This window comes from Mesoplodon mirus (assembly GCF_964341445.2).
Source record: "Mesoplodon mirus genome assembly, chromosome: 4".
Classification (NCBI taxonomy): Eukaryota; Metazoa; Chordata; class Mammalia; order Artiodactyla; family Ziphiidae; genus Mesoplodon; species Mesoplodon mirus.
In genome coordinates this window covers 36,883,825-36,902,130 of record NC_138979.1, presented here as the reverse complement: position 1 = coordinate 36,902,130, position 18,306 = coordinate 36,883,825, and the positions used below count along the sequence as shown (strand labels likewise).

The window sequence follows — 18,306 nt, the reverse complement described above, 5'->3', positions numbered from 1 at the left end:
TATAAGCATTTCCAAATGTAGACTGATTTCTTTTACATGTTATGGAGAATGGAGAAGCTAAAGTGTATGGGAAGAAAATAATCCAGAGATGGGGTTATACAAAGCCCTTGCCACCGTGTTGCAGAAGAGCATTGCTGGGCAGCACCCCAGGCTACATTTTAAAACCAAACACCTGAACCTGTGTTTTTTGCAGTATTCATAAAGTTTGAAAATACCTTTCTAACTTTGACTTGAGTGTATGCTGCTTGTTTCAAGATCAAATCGAATCCAATAGCAATGCAATCAACACTTTAATTTTTGTATTTGAATCTTGAATCCAAGAAATTTTCAATAACACAGATGGATTAATAGCATTTTTTGTCTTTTAATTAAATATTTTACTTTCTTCTGTAAGAGTAGAAAGAAACCTAATGCCTCAAAAGGAATTTAGTTTATCAAGCCTTTGTAAGAAATGTCAGACAAAAAAGTATTATGATTCAGGTAGAGGGATTACTGAAGATATTGACATTAAAATTTTCAATGATCTATGGTTGAACTCAGAAGATATACACACTAATACAGTATTCATTATACTTAAGATCTTCAGCTATTAATGTGTTTTTCTGGTAACAGCTTTATTCAGACAATTCATGTACCATCCTATTCACCCATTTAAAGTGTCCTATTTGGTGGTTTTTACTATATGCACAGAGTTGTACAATCAGTCACCACAATCAATTTTAGAATATTTTCATCACCCAAAAAGACACCCTATATTTGCAATCCTCCCATCCCCCCCAACCCTAAGCAACTACTTTCTGTCTCATAGATGTGTCTCCTTTGGACGTTTCATATAAATGGAATATGTGGTCTTAGCCTAATGTTTTCAAGATTCATCCATGTTGTAACATATATTAGTATTTCATTCCTTTTTTGTTTCTACCTGTTGGCTATTATGAATAATTCTGCTAAGGAACATTCATGTACAAGTTATTATGTAACACATGTTTTCAGTTCTTTTGGATATATACCTAGCAGTAAAATAAGGAACTACCAGATTGTTTTCCAAAGTGGCTATACCACATTTATATTCCTACCAGCAGTGTATGAGAGTTTTGATTTCTTCACATATTTGTTATTGTCTGACATTTGCATATAGCCATTGTTGTGGGTATAAAGTTGTATCTCATTATGATTTTGATTTGTATTTCTCTGATGGATAATGATGTTGAGCATATCTTCATAAATTTATTGGCCATTTGTATATTTTCTTTGGAGAAATATCTATTCAGATCCTTTGCCCATTTAAAAATTGTGTTATTTGTCTTTCTGTTGTTGAGTTGTAAGAGTTCTTCATATATTCTGGTTACAAGTCCCTTGTCAGATGTATGATTTGCTAATATTTTCTCCCATTCTCTGGGTATTAATATTTTTTAGGAAATTCTCAGAAGGTACCTATGTTCCATTTCACTGAGCTCTACTACAGAGTTTTACAATATTATATTTTTAGAATTCTATAAATTATTCTGCTCTTTCTTGAAAATTTGGAGAGTGACCAGTGTCGTAAGGGAGCAAGTTTAGACTGTTTAATAATGTGTTATTTTCTTATTATTTGTGGTTATTGACAAAGCTAAATATTTTACTGCTCTTTATCTTTTCTAAAACTTTATATGTTTGACAGCATATGGTTCTATAATTGTCTGTTTTCTCTTTTTCTCTTAAACAGTTGGTAAAGAGCTGTGTCATAGGGTTGGATTTCTCTTCTGCAGAGTTTTTCATCAGTTTGTAAACCCTGCTTGATTCAGTCCTTCACTGAGGCTACTTGGCACATGTTCTTTTACCCCTTTACATTCTCACTTTCCGTGAGGTTTCTTCCAAGAATGTCTGCTGGGTAAATAGAATGGATTTTCAGTCGCATTTACATTGCTCCTGTAGGAGTTTGGTCAAACTGCACAAATAAAACCACTTAAGAGATTCTTTACACGCCAGGTGTATTTGCTACTTTGGATGAATTTGGAAATATGTGGATTTTTTTTCTCCTCATAATTACCTGTGGTATGGATGTACTTCTATGTGCTAGGAGTTGGTCACTATTTTGTTTAGCAGGAGAGAAAAGAAAATATAATTTAAGTGTAGGTAGTTTGTATAGTTGCTGTAACACATGTACACATTTAGTAACGAATGCTCACAGGCCTCAGCTGTGAACAGGCTTTGCGTTCTGTGCACTTCTCCTCATTGCTAATTAAGTTTGCAAAAGGTGATTCTGTCCCCCACCCCCACTCCCCAACACACACAAAAGGAAGAAAGACAAAAAGGACTGGTCAGGGTTCTGTGGTGAGTTATGTGGATTGCAAAAATGGGTTAATGTATTGAAATGCAGGCTAATATTTGGGAGTCAAAGAATTCTTAAGTGAAGGAATGTCCTTTCAGTAAAGCAACAGCCTCTCTTCTAGCCTCTCTATCTAGCCTACTGGGATGTCAAGGTTATAGGAGCAAGCAATATTGCAACAAACGGAAAATAATAGTTATCTCAAGAGGAATAGCTGGGAGCAGGGAAGGTGTTTTCTCATGTAGGGGAGACCTGTGTGTGTCTATAGGCAGGAAGAAAGACTGAACTCATGAGAGGGTCTAGGAACCTGAATAGATGCAGGTTAGCCTGGAGGAAGGTCACATCATTTTCTGATACTGAAGGAAGGAAACACAGTATTTATAGAGAGATATTTTGAAGTTGAAAGAAGAGTCCAACAGACCTCAATTTCAGAAAAACGGTTTAAGACAGTTGATACTTTACAAAAATGATATATGCACTAAACAAAACTCAGAAAATATGAATTGGTAGGGAAAAAAAGAAAAATGTTATCCATAGTCCCTCCAAGGAGACACTAGAACACTTATGAGCTGCATGAACCAAAATGGCGTCGGGGGACTTGCCTCGTGGTGCAGTGGTTAAGAATCCGCCCCCCAATTCAGGGGACATGGGTTTGATCCTTGGTCTGGGAGGATCCCACATGCCGCAGAGCAACTAAGCCTGTGTGCCACAACTACTGAGCCCTTGCGCCACAACTACTGAGCCCGTGCGCCTCAACTACTGAGCCCGCGCGCCTAGAGCCTGTGCTCCGCAACAGGAGAAGCCACTGCAATGAGAGGCCTGCACACCACAACGAAGAGTAGCCCCCGCTCACCGCAGCTAGAGAAAGCCCGTGTGCAGCAACGAAGACCCAATGCAGCCAAAAATAAATAAACAAACAAAAAAAATACATTTATTAAAAAAAAAAAACCCAAAATAGTATCAGGCACATGTGACTACTGAGCACTTGAAGTGTAGCCAGTGCAACTGGCCATTTTATTTTATTAATTTAAATTTAAATAGTCACATGGACAGTGCAGTATAGAACATGTCCATCATCACAGCAAGTTCCATCGGACAGTGCTGCTCTAGAGCATTTCTTCTTGGGCTTTGAGGGCTGTTTATTTTAATGTGGTTGTTATGGCAAGTGTAGCATTCCGTAATTGTACATTTTATTCAGTAAACATCCCTGCCTGTTCGGCTCCAGCTTGCGGGAAGGCACAGGCTTTCTGCAGTCTTCTAAAATTCCTCTTGGACTCCTGCAGTTGTTATCACACTTAAATGGATACTGTTGATGTCATTTTTGAACCATTCTCCACCCTCTCCACTCCCACCAGATTCTCTTGGCTGGGTTCAAGTTTTTGGTTTGCAGAAGAATATTCTCTGGCCAGTGAGGGGAGGGGAGGCTCTCTTCCCCCTTCTCTACCAGGTTGGGTGTTGGGCTTGGGGGACCCTGGGTGACTGCATTATGCCAGGCGGCAGCAAGCAGGCTCTCAAGGTGTACATGTGGAGGATAGAAGACTGAATGCATGAGGGAGGGGGAGAGGGAGGGTCCCTGAGATGGCCCTGTTCCTGTCTTCCATTCCTCCTTTTCCAACACTACTTCTCGGTCTGACATGCCTACTCCCCCCGCACCCCCCAATATCTGTTATCCAGGTGCATCCACTGTGGGGTAGTCCACTTGACCTTGGCCTTGCTGAAAAGCCACATCCAGGAGCGACACTGCCAGGTTTTCCACAAATGTGCATTCTGCCCCATGGCCTTCAAGACTGCCAGTAGCACCGCGGACCACAGCGCCACCCAGCATCCCACCCAGCCCCACAGACCCTCCCAGTGAGTGCAGCTCCAGGGCCAGCAGGCCTGTGGGAGCAGAGCTGATAGCTTGGGTGCTCTGTGGGGAGGTGTTGGGATGGACTGGGAAGCCTGGGCTAGTGGCAGAGATGCCCGGAGTCCTCTAAAGACATCCTGAGTCTGCGGAGTATCAACGTTGGCTCAGACTATCCCAAACCTGACTCTGGTTCAGAGAGATCAGAGATGGGGTGGAGGGGCCTTGTGGTTCTGCCAGCGCAGCCTTGGGTACCTCACACGCTGGGGCTTGTCTCGTCAGGCTCATTTATAAGTGCTCCTGTGAAATGGTCTTCAACAAGAAGAGGCACATTCAGCAGCATTTTTACCAGAATGCCAGTAAGGCGCAGGTGGGCGTCTTCAAGTGCCCTGAGTGCCCGCTCTTGTTCCTGCAGAAGCCAGAGTTGATGCAACATGTCAAGGTGGGACGCCTTGGGGAAGGAGGCTGGGGAGAAGGGCACATGCCTCAGGCCGGGGGTCTGACTCTGTGCATCTTTCCCCTTGCCCAGTCAGTAATCGCTCTCCCCATCCCCAGAGCACCCACGGTGTTCCCCGAAACGTGGACGAGCTGTCAAGCCTCCAGTCTTCAGCAGACACATCTTCAAGCCGCCCTGGCTCTCGAGTTCCCACTGAACCCCCAGCCACTAATGTGGCTGCTCGGGGCAGCTCCCTGCCCTCTAGCCGCTGGGGCAGGCCTGAAGCCCATCGCAGGGGTGAGGCCAGGCCCCGGCTGAGGAACACTGGCTGGACCTGCCAGGAGTGCCAGGAGTGGGTTCCTGATCGGGAGAGCTATGTGTCCCACATGAAAAAGAGCCATGGTCGGGTAAGTGTAGCCACACGGGCACAGTGCAGCCCCAGATTCTCTGGACTTCTGTCCTGTGGGGTCATAGCCCCCTTATGTGGACGACTTCCTGGTGCTTTGGGCATGGTGGGTACTACAGATCTTGAGGTCTTGGGGCATCCTCCTTTCTGCCTTCATCATCTGAGAAGAAAGATGCACCCAGAACTGTCTTACGGTTCTGATGCTTTGCATCCTGTCATCTCCCATAGACGTTGAAGCGGTACCCATGTCGGCAGTGTGAACAGTCCTTCCACACCCCCAACAGCCTGCGCAAACACATCCGCAACAACCATGACACAGTAAAGAAAGTCTACACTTGTGGGTGAGTCCCTGGGGGCGGGAGCCAGGGGGCCTGAATTTATCAAGACTGTCCATAGTACCACTGGAGCTTTTCTCTGTTGTGAGATTAGGGCTCAAAGGCAAGAGATAAGCAGGTTTCTAACGGGAATATGCTGTGGCTAGGTCAGAAATGAGGGCATTCCAGAAATAAGCTTCTAGAGCCTGGTGGCTCTGGAGCCCTCCCCGTTCCCAACTCCCTAACTCCAGGCTGGCCTGCCAGTCAGCGGTGGAGGGCCCTGAGGTTTGAGAGGAGCGGTGGCAGTGTGAGCATGTGCCCCGCTCGGCTGTGAGGCTTCAGCACCATCCATTCGAGCTTTAGGACAGGACAGGCCACTCTTTCAGGCTGACCACTAGCCCAGCACTTGGGTCCCTGGACCCTGATACCAGAGAGTGGAGAGTGCGGTCATAGCTCGGGGCCAGTACAGATACTCTGACTTGCTCTTGTTGTCTGCCACCTTGGCTGGCTTGCTGGCTAGATTTCTCTGGGGAGTACCCAGCACCACCCAGCCAGCCTGAGGGCCACTCTGCCTGCTCCAAACTCTCTCCCCGCTGGAGCCAGAAGCAGTTTTGCCTCTGCCTGCCTGCCAGACCTGCCTGGCCCCACTGGGCCCTGGAGCCTGTCATCTTACATGACCTCTTTCGACTGTACTTTTGCAGGTATTGCACAGAGGACAGCCCCAGCTTTCCTCGGCCCTCCCTCCTGGAGAGCCACATCAGCCTTATGCATGGTATCAGAAACCCTGATTTGAGCCAGACGTCCAAAGTCAGACCTTCGGGCGGACATTCCCCTCAGGTGAGCGTGGGACCCCTGCCCACTGGAGCAGCTTGCCCAGTGCGGCTGGAGCTGGAGGGGCACTAGGAAGGCTACAGGGAGCCCATTTGTCCTTGTGGCCATTGAGCAGCCAGCAGTGACAGCGTCCCTCAATGCCAGTCACTCTCTAGTCTTGTGTGACCTGCCTGGGGACTGCACACAAAGAAAGGACAGGAACAAAGACCCACGAGGCAGCCCATTGACCGTTTTTCTTTTTGTTTCCCTGTCACTGCAACCCCCTTCCTTGGGTGTATGCTGCATTCTCTGGCCATCGGAGTACTTTCACACATACCCTCCTGCTTCTGCCCCTCTGCAGTCCTGGGAGGCAGGGGTAGGCAGGGCTCACTGTTAGGTGAGGGTGGCCATGCTTGGCTGAGTCACCTCCCCACCCCCACCCCCAGTTACAGAGGAGCCAGACCTAGACTCCTGCTATCCTGGACCTTCGTCCTATGGCCTCATCCCTATTTCATGCCCTAGTCCATTTCTGGTCAGCTTCTGGAGCAGCCTCCTCACAGTAGCGTCTTCCCGCTCCACAGCAAGGGGGCTGCTCCTCAGAGGGGCAGGAATGTCTGGGAAACTGCCTGGATTTTCAGGAGTTTCTTTAATGGCTATTCAGAGAAGGGCCCTGGTCTGCAAAGGCCCTTTCACACACAGCAGGAAGGGTGTCAATTGACATTTTGGCAACATCTGTCTGTGATTAAAATGTATACCCTCCCTTCTCTGCCAAATGCATACATCCTCTGATCTAGCAATTCTGCTTCTAAGATTTATCTGTCAGATATCTTTGGCCTTGGGCATAAAGAAATGTCTCAATATATGTTTTTAAGTGAAAAAAGCAGGGTGAAGAAAAGTGTGCGTGTAATGCTATCATTTCGTAAAAGGCAGTAGTTTTACTTCTGTGTACGGATAGAATATCTTTTGGAGGAGCCACAGAACCCAGGTAATACGGTGTTCTCTGGAGAGCAGGGCTAGGGAGCCGGGTAGGAGGGACTTAACCTTTTCTATACCCTTCCCATATCTTTGGAATGTTGTGCCACATGTATGTGTTACATTAAACAAATAAACATAAGAAACAAACCAAACCTAAACCAGAATTTAGGGCTGCGGTGAGCCTGGCCTGGGTGGTGATTCTGTGAGTCCTTGGGCTGCGTTTATCATGTTTGGGGGCCTCATGTCTCGGGCTCACATCGTTTCCCCTTTCAGGTGAACCATCTGAAAAGACCAGTCAGCGGAGCAGGGGATGCTCCAGACACCAGCAATGGCGCGACTGTCTCTTCCACCAAAAGGCACAAGTCCCTTTTCCAGTGTGCAAAATGTAGCTTTGCCACAGACTCAGGGCTCGAGTTTCAGAGCCACATACCTCAGCACCAAAAGGACAGCTCCACAGCCCAGTGTCTCCTCTGTGGCTTGTGCTACACCTCTGCCAGCTCCCTCAACCGCCACCTCTTCATCGTCCACAAGGTGAGAGACCAGGAGGAGGAAGAGGCAGAGGCGGCAGAGCCAGAGGAGGGCTCTGGGGAGGAGGTGTCCGTGGAGACCAGGGAGAACGGACTGGAAGAGTGTGCCGAGGAGCCTCTGTTGGGTGATTCAGAGGCCAGGAGGTCACTGGGCCTGGCCCCTGATGAGGATGGTGCCCAAGATGCTCAGAGTCAACCACAGGCCTCTCAGGACCGGGACAGCCACACACCGTCCCCGCAGGTGTGACTGGAAGCTTTGCAGTGTGCAGTCGGGTGGTGCCGTGGTGTCCTCCGCCTGCCACGCGGACAGTGGGAAAGAGAAGGCTCCACCCCGGTGTGAGTGTGGCTGGCTGGGCCCTGGAGCAGTGTCTGCCCTGAGCTGCTGGGGGCTGGGTGTCCCCCAGCCCCAGGAGATGGCGGGGTCGCCCAGGACCCTCACAGCTCTGAATTTGCTTCTGTTATTTATGGCTTTGTGCTGCTTCCTGGTACCCCAACTTTTGTCTGCGTCCTTCCAGCCCCCAGGCTGCTTAAGTGGCCCAAGCCCGAAGCTGTCACCTCAGCTCGAAACCCCTCAGCGGCTGTGCTCCTCTGGGAGGCTCCCCGCTCGCTGCCTTCAGCCAGGGGCCTCCTGACAGCAGCTCTCTTTCTTGCCACTGGAGCCTGAGAAGGGGGATGAGGGTGCTGGCGCAGTCCCTCTCAGAGAGCTCGCCCAGCCTGGCTTGCAGAGGGCCCTTGGTTACCATTCCCTTCCTTTCTGTCTTCTCTGATTCGTTCCCCCAAAAAGAGTCCTGGAGAATTAATTATCACACTGGCTCATCCTGTCTGTGTTGGGGGGGAGAAACTTCTGCAGCACACCTCTGTCTGGAGCCCGGGAGAGCAGGAAACACAGCCAAGGCAGGCAGGCACCGAGAGGCAGACCCCCTTCAGAAGGAGCTGCACGTCCTTGTTCTGCTGCTGTTCTGCCTTTCCTGACGAGCGGGGTTTGGGGCACAGAGACATTGGGATATTTGTACTCTTGCTCCTGTGCCATTAGAGAGGCTACTGCCCCAGGCAGGCCAGCCCCTCCTCCTCTCGGCTGCACCCGTGTTGCTCAGACTATATTTCAAATAAAAAAATCTTCTTACCATGCAGGTAGGCTCTTGTATTCCTCTTCCAGTGAGCCTGGCCCTACCCTACTCCACCTAAGACTTCCCTCACTGTCCCATCTCTGAGGGAGAACAGTGTTTCCTGCTGCCTAAGGACAGTCCTCTCTAGATTTTGGAGCTGTGGTGTGGAAACCAGGAGCTCAGTACTTCTGAAGGGGTGAGGGGAGGGTCTTATGCTGGTCAAGAGTCACCTCCAAGTTCTCCCCTGAGCTAGCAGCCTTGGTTTTTAGGGCCTATGGAAAATTCCCTGGGCACCTCCATCTTTCCTACAAACGGTTTTTCGAACTAAGAGGACCCTTTACTGGTGGGAGGAGGGGGAGGAATAGAAGGGAGGAATTCTGTACTTTTCTTGCACTGTTCAAGAGGCCTTGATATCACCCCTGCCACAGGAAACTTGGGTGTGGCAGAATTGGGATTAGACATGGGAGGCTGGGCTGTCTTTCCTCTGATGGCAGAGTTAGGACCTGACCTAGTACAAGGAGCCGGCTGTGCAGAGGTGTCCTCTGACCTCTGCTCCGAGTAGCTGCTGCAGCCCTGCATGGGTGGGATGTGGGACTGGGCCCGGCAGGATCTAGTGCAGCAAAGGGAAGTGGGTGCTGACTGCATTCTTAGAGGCGATCCTTCAAGGAAGACATTGAATATCAATGATAAATTATTAAGTCAGGTAAATATGCCTGACCTTTTCACAATTGAAATAAAAATTTCTTCCTCTATCAAATGCCAGATTTTTAGTGGAAATGCTAATGGCATTGGGAAAGGTTAGTGCTTGTTTCAGTTTCAGAGAAACAGTGCTTTTTAATGATTGCCATACCTGGCAAGGCCACCATGTCCCTGCTTCCCAAGCAGGCAGCGAGGGCAAACCGGGCTGGATTGCGGCTGCATGCAGAGCCAGAGCTGGCCCCAACTCAGCTGTCATCCCTTCCTAATTCCAGTTGCAGGGTGCCCACCCTGCACCCGGGGCCATTCACAGGAACAGATTATAGAGGAGGCTGATAGAAGCGTTTGAAATGGATGGCCGAACCACTTCCTGCTCAGAGACAGTATAGCTGGAGCCGGTGGGGGGAGAGGAGGTGGTGAAATCACAGGTTTGACCTGTCCTGACCTCAGATCTATCTCCTTCCTGGGAATGGCATGGAGTGGAAAGAATGTCGAGCCACTCACCAAGAAACCTGGGTCACAGCCTGGGTTCTGCCCTCAACCAGCTCTTAACAAACCCTCTTAACTTCACCAGCCCCTCCCCTTCAAGATAGACCTAGTATTTGCCATCCAACTCGATTCACAGGCTTTTGTGAGGTGATAAGTATGGAAGCATTTTCTAGTTCGTGAAACACTATCCATGTCAGGGATTATTGACTTGACTATGAAACACTATCAATGTCAGGGTGGAGCGTACCTTGCCGGCTTTTCAGACTTGGATGCTGATGGTCAGTTATGATTGGTCTGGGACATCTCTCCACTGTTTAGTAAGAGTGATGATTAACAGCACTTAAGTCCTGCTTGTGGGCCCAGCATCTTTTAAAAACACTTTGCAGTGATCCTCACTTTGTCCTCACAGTGATCTCGCAGTTAGCCTCCACTTTACAGAGAAGAAAACTGAGGCTCAGAGAGGTTAAATAAGTTGCTGGGTGACCTTGTAAGTCAAGCCCATCTGGTTCTAAAGTCCATGATGTCAACTGCTGTGTTGCCTTAGTGACCCGGCTACTTTGGCTGGCTGCCAGCTTATCAACAGTTTGCAGCCATCCAGACATCTGCTTTCCTACCTCCCCTGCAGTTGGGGTGCCCCACTGAGCACCAGGTTCTCTTTGGAGTCAGTCTGTGCCTTTTCACCCCAAGGAGGGCCCTGTGCATCACATTTGCTTGTGGCATTCCGAAACACATGCAGTGTCTCTATGACCTTTCATTCTCATTGGGATTTATCTTGCCATTTGAAGATCATCATTTTGGTGAGGCTGTTCCAGAAAAAGTGGCCCAACCCTCACAGGGAACATGGTTCCCTCAGGGTCCAATATCTTCTGATCTCTTTTTTAAAGATGTTTTAAAATAGTTGTGCTATCATTTGTTATCAGAAAATGCTTGCTGTAACAAGCACTTATCTGCTGGAGTGAATGCTCTACTGATCAAGTTAAACAGATAAGATCCCCACCCTTGTAGAAACTACAATTTAATACACTCTAAGGCTAGACAAATGACTAGTATTTATTTTCCAACTCCTTTATCTCTGTAAAATGATATGCCGAATTACTATAAGCTAATTGGTGTAGAAAGAGCTCTTCCCTTAACTTATGTAAACAGTCTGGCTTTTGAAAGCAGCTGTGGTTCAGCAAGTTCAACACACTTTGTCTTCCCAGAGACTGCAGAAAAACCCCTCTGCCTGCCCTGGTCATCACTGTGTATTCAGCTCTGGGCACACTTTCTTTTACTTGTTTTTGAGTTATTTTTTTCATTTTTTGAAAAAGTTAATACACATACATGGTAAGACATCCAAACAATGCAAAAAGAGAATACAATGAAAAGTAAGCTTCCCAATGGAGGTCAGCCTTCAGTTCCACATCCCCCTCTCCAGAATTAATCACTGCTTCTGTATCTTATGTATCCTTCCTGAGCAATTCTATGCATTTACAAGTTTTTAAATATGTATATTTATATATCTATTTTTAATACAAATGGTAGCATTCTATACACACAGTGTTCTGAAGCTTGCTTTTTTTTTCACTTATATAATGGAGATTGTTCTAAATTCATCCAGTGGGTCAGTCTAATTCATTAAAAGCTCCTACTACAGTTCCTTGTATACGCTAGTGGTTCAAAGAATGTTTGAATGACTGAATTAATGCATGCATGCGTGACTGAAAGAATCTGATTCAACCGGTAGCTACAAAGTTCTCTCAGGGTCTGATCTGAGACAGAATCTTCTGGATTCTGGAACATTTCTCCCTGTCTTTTCCAGGGGATTCAGGCTGTTGTCCAAAGCCTGACCTTTTCCACCAACAATTGCCACAGCAGTCTTAGAAACGGGGAGCCTTCAGTCCCTCTGGAGGAAAGAGCAGACTAAGACTCAAGTCCCAGTATGGGTTTGTATTTTTGTTTTAGGTCTCTATTTAAAATGCTTTTTTCTTGGGGAATTCCCTGGTTGTCCAGTGGTTAGGACTCCACACTTCCACTACAGGGGTCTTGGGTTTGATCCCTGGTTGGAGAACTAAGACCTGCAAGCCGCGCGGTATGGCTGAAAAACAACAACAACAACACCTTTTTCTTATTGGAAAATGATATAGCATTATTAGAGAAATAAAAAACATGCATATTTATAATCCCATCTTTGCAGTTGTTTTCATTTTTGCATATCATTTTCCAGTCCTTGTTCTGTTCACAGCTGAGTTTATGGTATAATTATGATAATAACTGGTTAACCTCAAACATTTCTATATGACAGACATTATTGTCACATTCCTTCTCCTGTTTAGTCTCCTAACAGTCCTATGAGATAAATATCAATACTACTATTATTCTTTTGGAGGTTCAGAGTGGTTGACCCTAAGGCCATGGAACTAGTAAGGGGCAGGTCTGAGATTACTCAGGTGTGACTAGCACTGCACTGCCTCTGATTTTGTACCCTACTTTTTTCTACTTAACATTATGTCTGGACATTTTCCCTGTTTCTACATAGCCTTGAGAATAAACTCACTGGCAGTGTAATAGAATGAAGAAATCCAGTGACTAGAAATCAAGAGCCCTAGGTTCCAGTCTGGATTCTGTAACTAAGTTATTTGATCTCTCTTGGCCTCAGTTCTTGCATTTGTCAAGTTTTGGAGGTGGGGGAGTTTTAAATTCCTGGGGATCTAGAATTGAACCTGGCTAGATTTTATCTTCTTGATCCTGTATGTATTTATGTAAAAATAGAGGGGACTTTCCTAAAGGCAAGATCTCCTATTGAATTTCTTCCTTTGTTTAATTGTTTTATTTATTTATTGACTTTTGGCCTAGATACATACAAAAATGGAAGACCCCCCCCCACTGGCCCCCTCCCCCAAGGCAATATCACTTTTTTTTTTAATTTTTTTTTTTAATTTTTTGCTTTATAACAAATTTAATCAGTTATACATATACATATGTTCCCATATCCCCTCCCTTTTGCGTCTCCCTCCCACCCCTCCAGGCGGTCACAAAGCACCCAGCTGATCTCCCTGTGCTATGCAGCTGCTTCCCACTAGCTATCTACCTTACGTTTGGTAGTGTATATATGTCCATGCCGCTCTTTCACTTTGTCACAGCTTACCCTTCCCCCTCCCCATATCCTCAAGTCCATTCTCTAGTAGGTCTGTCTTTATTCCTATCTTATCCCTATGTTCTTCATGACATTTTTTTTTCTTAAATTCCCTATATATGTGTCAGCATACAGTATTTGTCTTTCTCTTTCTGACTTACTTCACTCTGTATGACAGACTCTAGGTCCATCCACCTCATTACAAATAGCTCAATTTCATTTCTTTTTATGGCTGAGTAATATTCCATTGTATATATGTGCCACATCTTCTTTACCCATTCATCTGATGATGGACACTTAGGTTGTTTCCATCTCCGGGCTATTGTAAATAGGGCTGCTATGAACATTTTGGTACATGTGTCTTTTTGAATTACGGTTTTCTCAGGGTATATGCCCAGTAGTGGGATTGCTGGGTCATATGGTAGCTCTATTTGTAGTTTTTTAAGGAACCTCCATACTGTTCTGCATAGTGGCTGTACCAATTCACATTCCCACCAGCAGTGCAAGAGTGTTCCTTTTTTTCCACACCCTCTCCAGCATTTATTGTTTCTAGATTTTTTGATGATGGCCATTCTGACTGGTGTGAGATGACATCTCATTGTAGTTTTGATTTGCATTTCTCTAATGAGTAAAGATGTTGAGCATCCTTTCATGTGTTTGTTGGCAGTCTGTATATCTTCTGTGGAGAAATGTCTATTTAGGTCTTCTGCCCATTTTTGGATTGGGTTGTTTGTTTTTTTGTTATTGAGCTGCATGAGCTGCTGATAAATTTTGGAGATTAATCCTTTGTCAGTTGCTTCATTTACAAATATTTTCTCCCATTCTGAGGGTTGTCTTTTGGTCTTGTTTATGGTTGCCTTTGCTGTGCAAAAGCTTTTAAGTTTCATTAGGTCCCATGTGTTTATTTTTGTCTTTATTTCCATTTCTCTAGGAGGTGGGTCCAAAAGGATCTTGCTGTGATTTATGTCATAGAGTGTTCTGCCTATGTTTTCCTCTAAGAGTTTGATAGTGTCTGGCCTTACATTTAGGTCTTTAATCCATTTTGAGCTATTTTTTTGCAGTACGCGGGCCTCTCACTGTTGTGGCCTCTCCCGTTGAGGAGCACAGGCTCCGGATGCGCAGGCTCAGCGGCCATGGCTCGCGGGCCCAGCCGCTCCGCGGCATGTGGGATCTTCCCGGACCGGGGCACGAACCCGTGTCCCCTGCATCGGCAGGCAGACTCTCAACCACTGCACCACCAGGGAAGCCCGCAATATCACTTTTATTTGCATTTATTTATATTTATATTTGCATCCCACTTCTGCTTTTTCAATTAGAATCCTAGTTCTTTTATGAGTAACTATTTCTTTTGGCTTTTGTCAAGCCTTTCCAAGTTTGAACTGTTTACTTTGTAATTCCAGAGCATCTTCAGATTCTTCTATTTCCCAGGTATCTATTCATTAGAGACCTAGGTACAGATGAATTCTTGAACTAGTTCATTGTGTCAAGTATTGGCCTTTTAACATGCTCTTATTTTTTATAATATTTACTATTATTTGCAAATTGAAATTGAGTTTTTAGTGCATGAATACTGAAAACTCAACAAATGTGTAACTGATTGTATGGAAAATGTGTCAAAAGGATACGATAAAGCCATTTAAGTCAATTCTAACTGGGAAAAGCCTCCACTGTCGTGAGTGCTCATGTGACAGTTGGGTCAGTAGCACCATCTCGTTTCATGGGTGGTCATGGTATTATTTATAGATAGATAGATATAGATAGACTAAAGTCTACTAGATATTACTTCTAAAACTTAATCCCATAGTCTTTGCCTGTATTTTCTGTGAAAACGGAGAAAGTTGATCATATCTTTGATGCTTGAAGTGAGTAATTTAGCTGCTCTTTGATATTTTAAACTAGGATACTCCACTGTTTCCAGGCCTCCCTTTTCAGTTATAGCCCAGGGCACACTGTATACAATTCCTATTTTCCTCTGGGGTTTTCTAGTCCTTAGACCAAGTTGCTTGAAATTTTGCCCTAAGACCCATTGTGCATATAGACAAGGTTGCATATTTTTGGTATCTGAGGAGGAAGGTGAGTTCTGCTTTCTAAAGAAGCTCTTTGCCTGAGAAGGAGGTGTTGCATTTCTACCCTCGGCTGGATCTGAGGAGGGTTTTGAATATGATTTTTAAATGGGGAGAAGGAGAACATGAGGTGAGGGGAGTGGGGAGGTGATGGTAAGGAGAGGCACAGAAAGTTGTGAAGAAGCAGGCAGGAGAGTTAGAACAGGCAGAGAGTTTAGAACCTGGAAATAACACTTGACTTTTAGGATGGGTGATGCTGGTGGTGGGGGGGTTAGAAAGTAGGAGTAGCTGATTAGGAGGAAGTGTGGCAGGTGCTAGCAAAAATGAAGGCAGTGGCTTGGTTTGTCAATGGCATCCCTTGGGTTGAGCAGTAATTGCAGCAACTGTTGACAGGAGGTATTGGCATGTTTTAAAGAATGAGAAGATATAGCTGTTGTGGAAAAGGAGGGCCAGCTCAGATACAGAAGGACCGTTAAAAAAAGGCTTGAAAGAAAGGAAAAGGACCAGTTCACTCTGCAAGAAGACCCGGAGAGGCCTGGGCTGGGATGGTGTCTTTCTAAGAATGTGGAGTTTGTGTCCTGGGCCTGACCACCTAATTGCTGCCCCCTGACCACAGAGTCACCCTCTCATGTAATGGTAACTTTATTCTGGAAAGGACCTACATTTGAGGCAGAAATTCCTGGCCCCTCTAATCAGATGTTGAATCAGAATAGGTGGACTGGGGAGGGCACCTGGCTAGGGCAGCTCTACACTTGAGTCCCAGATTCCCTGTCCAATCAAACCAGAATCAGGAGTGGCTTCTTGTTGCCAGTAATCCTTTAATTGGTGTCCACTTACCCCAGCACAGCTGTGGCCACATCTCCAATCCCTGGAGTGCCAGAGTGGCCAGCTCATCCCAGAGCAGCAGGACCTAGAGTCTCCACCCTCCAGGATTAGGGACTCGGCTGCCTTGGGCTGGGAGCTGTGGGAGCTATCCGAGGGAGGTCAGACAAGCAGTCTAGAGCACTGCCGATTGGCTGACAGGAAGGGCAGAAGTTTCCTATAGGAGGGCAGGGCCGGCAGAGATCTAGGGCTTTGTTGAACTCAGGGCTGAGACCTTTAAAACGAGTGGAATCAAGAGAAGGAAAAATAGAGCAAACTGGGGGGATGGACATGTGTTTGATTAACTTACTATGCTACTAATGACTTGCACTGAGATGGGCCATAGGTCTGGGGAGCTTTGATAACTGGTGTGGAAGCTGACAATGCTTCATAAGGAAGGTGTCATTGACCTCTGACCTCAATTCCTGTGCCAAAGCTTGTGAAAAAGGGTACTTCAGCCTGAGTCCACATAGGTGCCAGAAAAGCAAAATAAGATCTTGAAAGTCCACTGACCAGAGTGAGGTTGATGATAGTTGTACTTTCCCTTGAAGAGCTCACCTGTGAAGTGTGACATTCATGGCACAGTAGCTTAAGGTGGACATTGGCAAAGTAGACATGTTCAGAGAGGACCATCCAGCTTGGTGCGAGACCCTCAGTGCCATTTCACTCAAGGCGCTCTTGAAGGAACTTGAGGTTCCATCATGAAAAGAGATGTTTCATGATCACTTTTTTCATACCTTTGCAGGGCTATTATATCAAAAAGGAGTCTAGATTTCCTCTGTGTGGCCTCAGAAGGCAGAACAGAATTAGACTCCATAAAAGGAAGATCCTCCTAAAAATAAAATGGGCCACCTGGAGGAGTAGCATATTTCTAATCCCTGGAGATGTCCATACACAGTCTGGGGGGACCCCCAAGAGAAGTGTCCTAGAGAGTGCTGAGGCTTCACAGTGGCAGGACAAGGCTAGAGGTGGAGGCCAAGTTCTCTTCCTGCCAACCCTGAGTGGTCCCTGCCCCCATTTCCTCCCCTTCTCACAGCTGAGGCCACATGTGCTTCCACTCAGACTTCTTCCTACCCCCGGCCAGGGACCTCTTCTCACCCCTAGGAGCTCCATGGTGACACTCAGGCACTGGCATCTGGCCACTCTTGTTGGGCAGGCCTGGCTCTGACGTCTGCTTCAGCTCTGGTCGTGGGGACGCTTCTGCTTTGTTGAGGAGGCCAAAGTTTGCACTTTATCACCCAATTCTGGTAACCCATTACTGCTTGAAAACGTGACTGGTTTCCTTTGATCTCTTTTGAGAAGTAAAGGTAGTAAAGGGAAGTGAAGATAAGGTAAATATTTCAGGGAAAACAAACATGTGATCATCCTCACAGGTTGTGAGGAAGGAGGCTGGGCAGGGGAGGACAGGAAGAGCTGATAGAGCAGAAGTTTGAGCACCTTGGAAGGAACAGTATACATCCTGAAGCAGAGGTTAGTGCAACTCAGGAATGATATAGATAGCCTGTCCTCCTTCAAAGTGGAAGTTCTCACCAATGGTCTCACTTTTCCCTGTATTTTGAAGGAATAGTTGACCACTGCAAGCGAGGAAGGCAAGGGGAGGTTGGAATCTTGTTTGGAACAGTTGCTATAGGGAAAGGAAAAGGTCAGATTGGGGAAACGTAAAAGGATTGCCAAGCTGCCTGAGATCAGACTCTGGTTGGAAACCAGAAATGTTGGCCAGCCTCAGAGCAAGAAGCCCACAACCAGACTCCAGGTTATGAACCAGCAAGGCAAACTTAGTAGAAGGTCAAGGGGCAAGTGAAATGAGATCCCTGAGGAAAGTATAGTTGTAGTTAAAGTTATTGTCCACTCTACACTGTGTCTGTGTGTAGATGGGGATGGGATGGGCATCATAAAGAAGTCAGGAAGGAGCTCATGAGCGGAGAAGTTATGGGGGAGTTGGAGTCTGGAGTTGCCCTAAAGCTGAAGGCAGGCTTGGTACATGGAAGGCTAACAGGATGGCATTTTAGAGGTGGAGAAATTCCTCTGACGAGGTTCAAGTGGTGGACATTTGATGGGGTTGCTAAAGGGAGGGGTGGTGAAGGTCTCTGAGAGGATGAAGCCAATGGACCTGCTGCCAGGTTGTTGGCTGAGTTATTAGAGAGGCAGGGGACCAGATCCTGCTGCACGGTGGCACTCAGTGTGAGGTGGCCTGAATTCAATAAGTTCAGGTAGAAGATGATGAGAAATGTGGAATGGAGTCCTGATAGCTAATAAATATGAGGTAACGTATGCCCTTGGTCAGTGCTTCAAAGGAGGGTGGATTGTTACCTTGGAATTTTGTTAGTATTAGAAGAGAGAGAGCTGAGTAGGAAGGG

The 18,306-nt window shown here is 46.4% G+C and overlaps 1 protein-coding gene across 9 annotated transcripts in view; it reads left to right on the top strand.

Moving 5' to 3' along the window:
• Window positions 1–12,072, top strand: part of ZNF592 (zinc finger protein 592) — a 60,762-nt gene extending 48,690 nt beyond the window's left edge. For all 9 annotated transcript variants that reach the window (XM_082618866.1, XM_082618863.1, XM_082618860.1 and 6 more), the window contains 6 exons: window positions 3,983–4,159; window positions 4,434–4,593; window positions 4,707–4,994; window positions 5,222–5,334; window positions 6,009–6,144; window positions 7,366–12,072. In XM_082618866.1, the coding sequence (XP_082474992.1) occupies window positions 3,983–4,159; window positions 4,434–4,593; window positions 4,707–4,994; window positions 5,222–5,334; window positions 6,009–6,144; window positions 7,366–7,866 (1,375 nt within the window). In that variant the 3' untranslated portion in view covers window positions 7,867–12,072. The remainder of the gene's footprint in view (window positions 1–3,982; window positions 4,160–4,433; window positions 4,594–4,706; window positions 4,995–5,221; window positions 5,335–6,008; window positions 6,145–7,365) is intronic.
• Window positions 12,073–18,306: the final 6,234 nt, after the last annotated feature.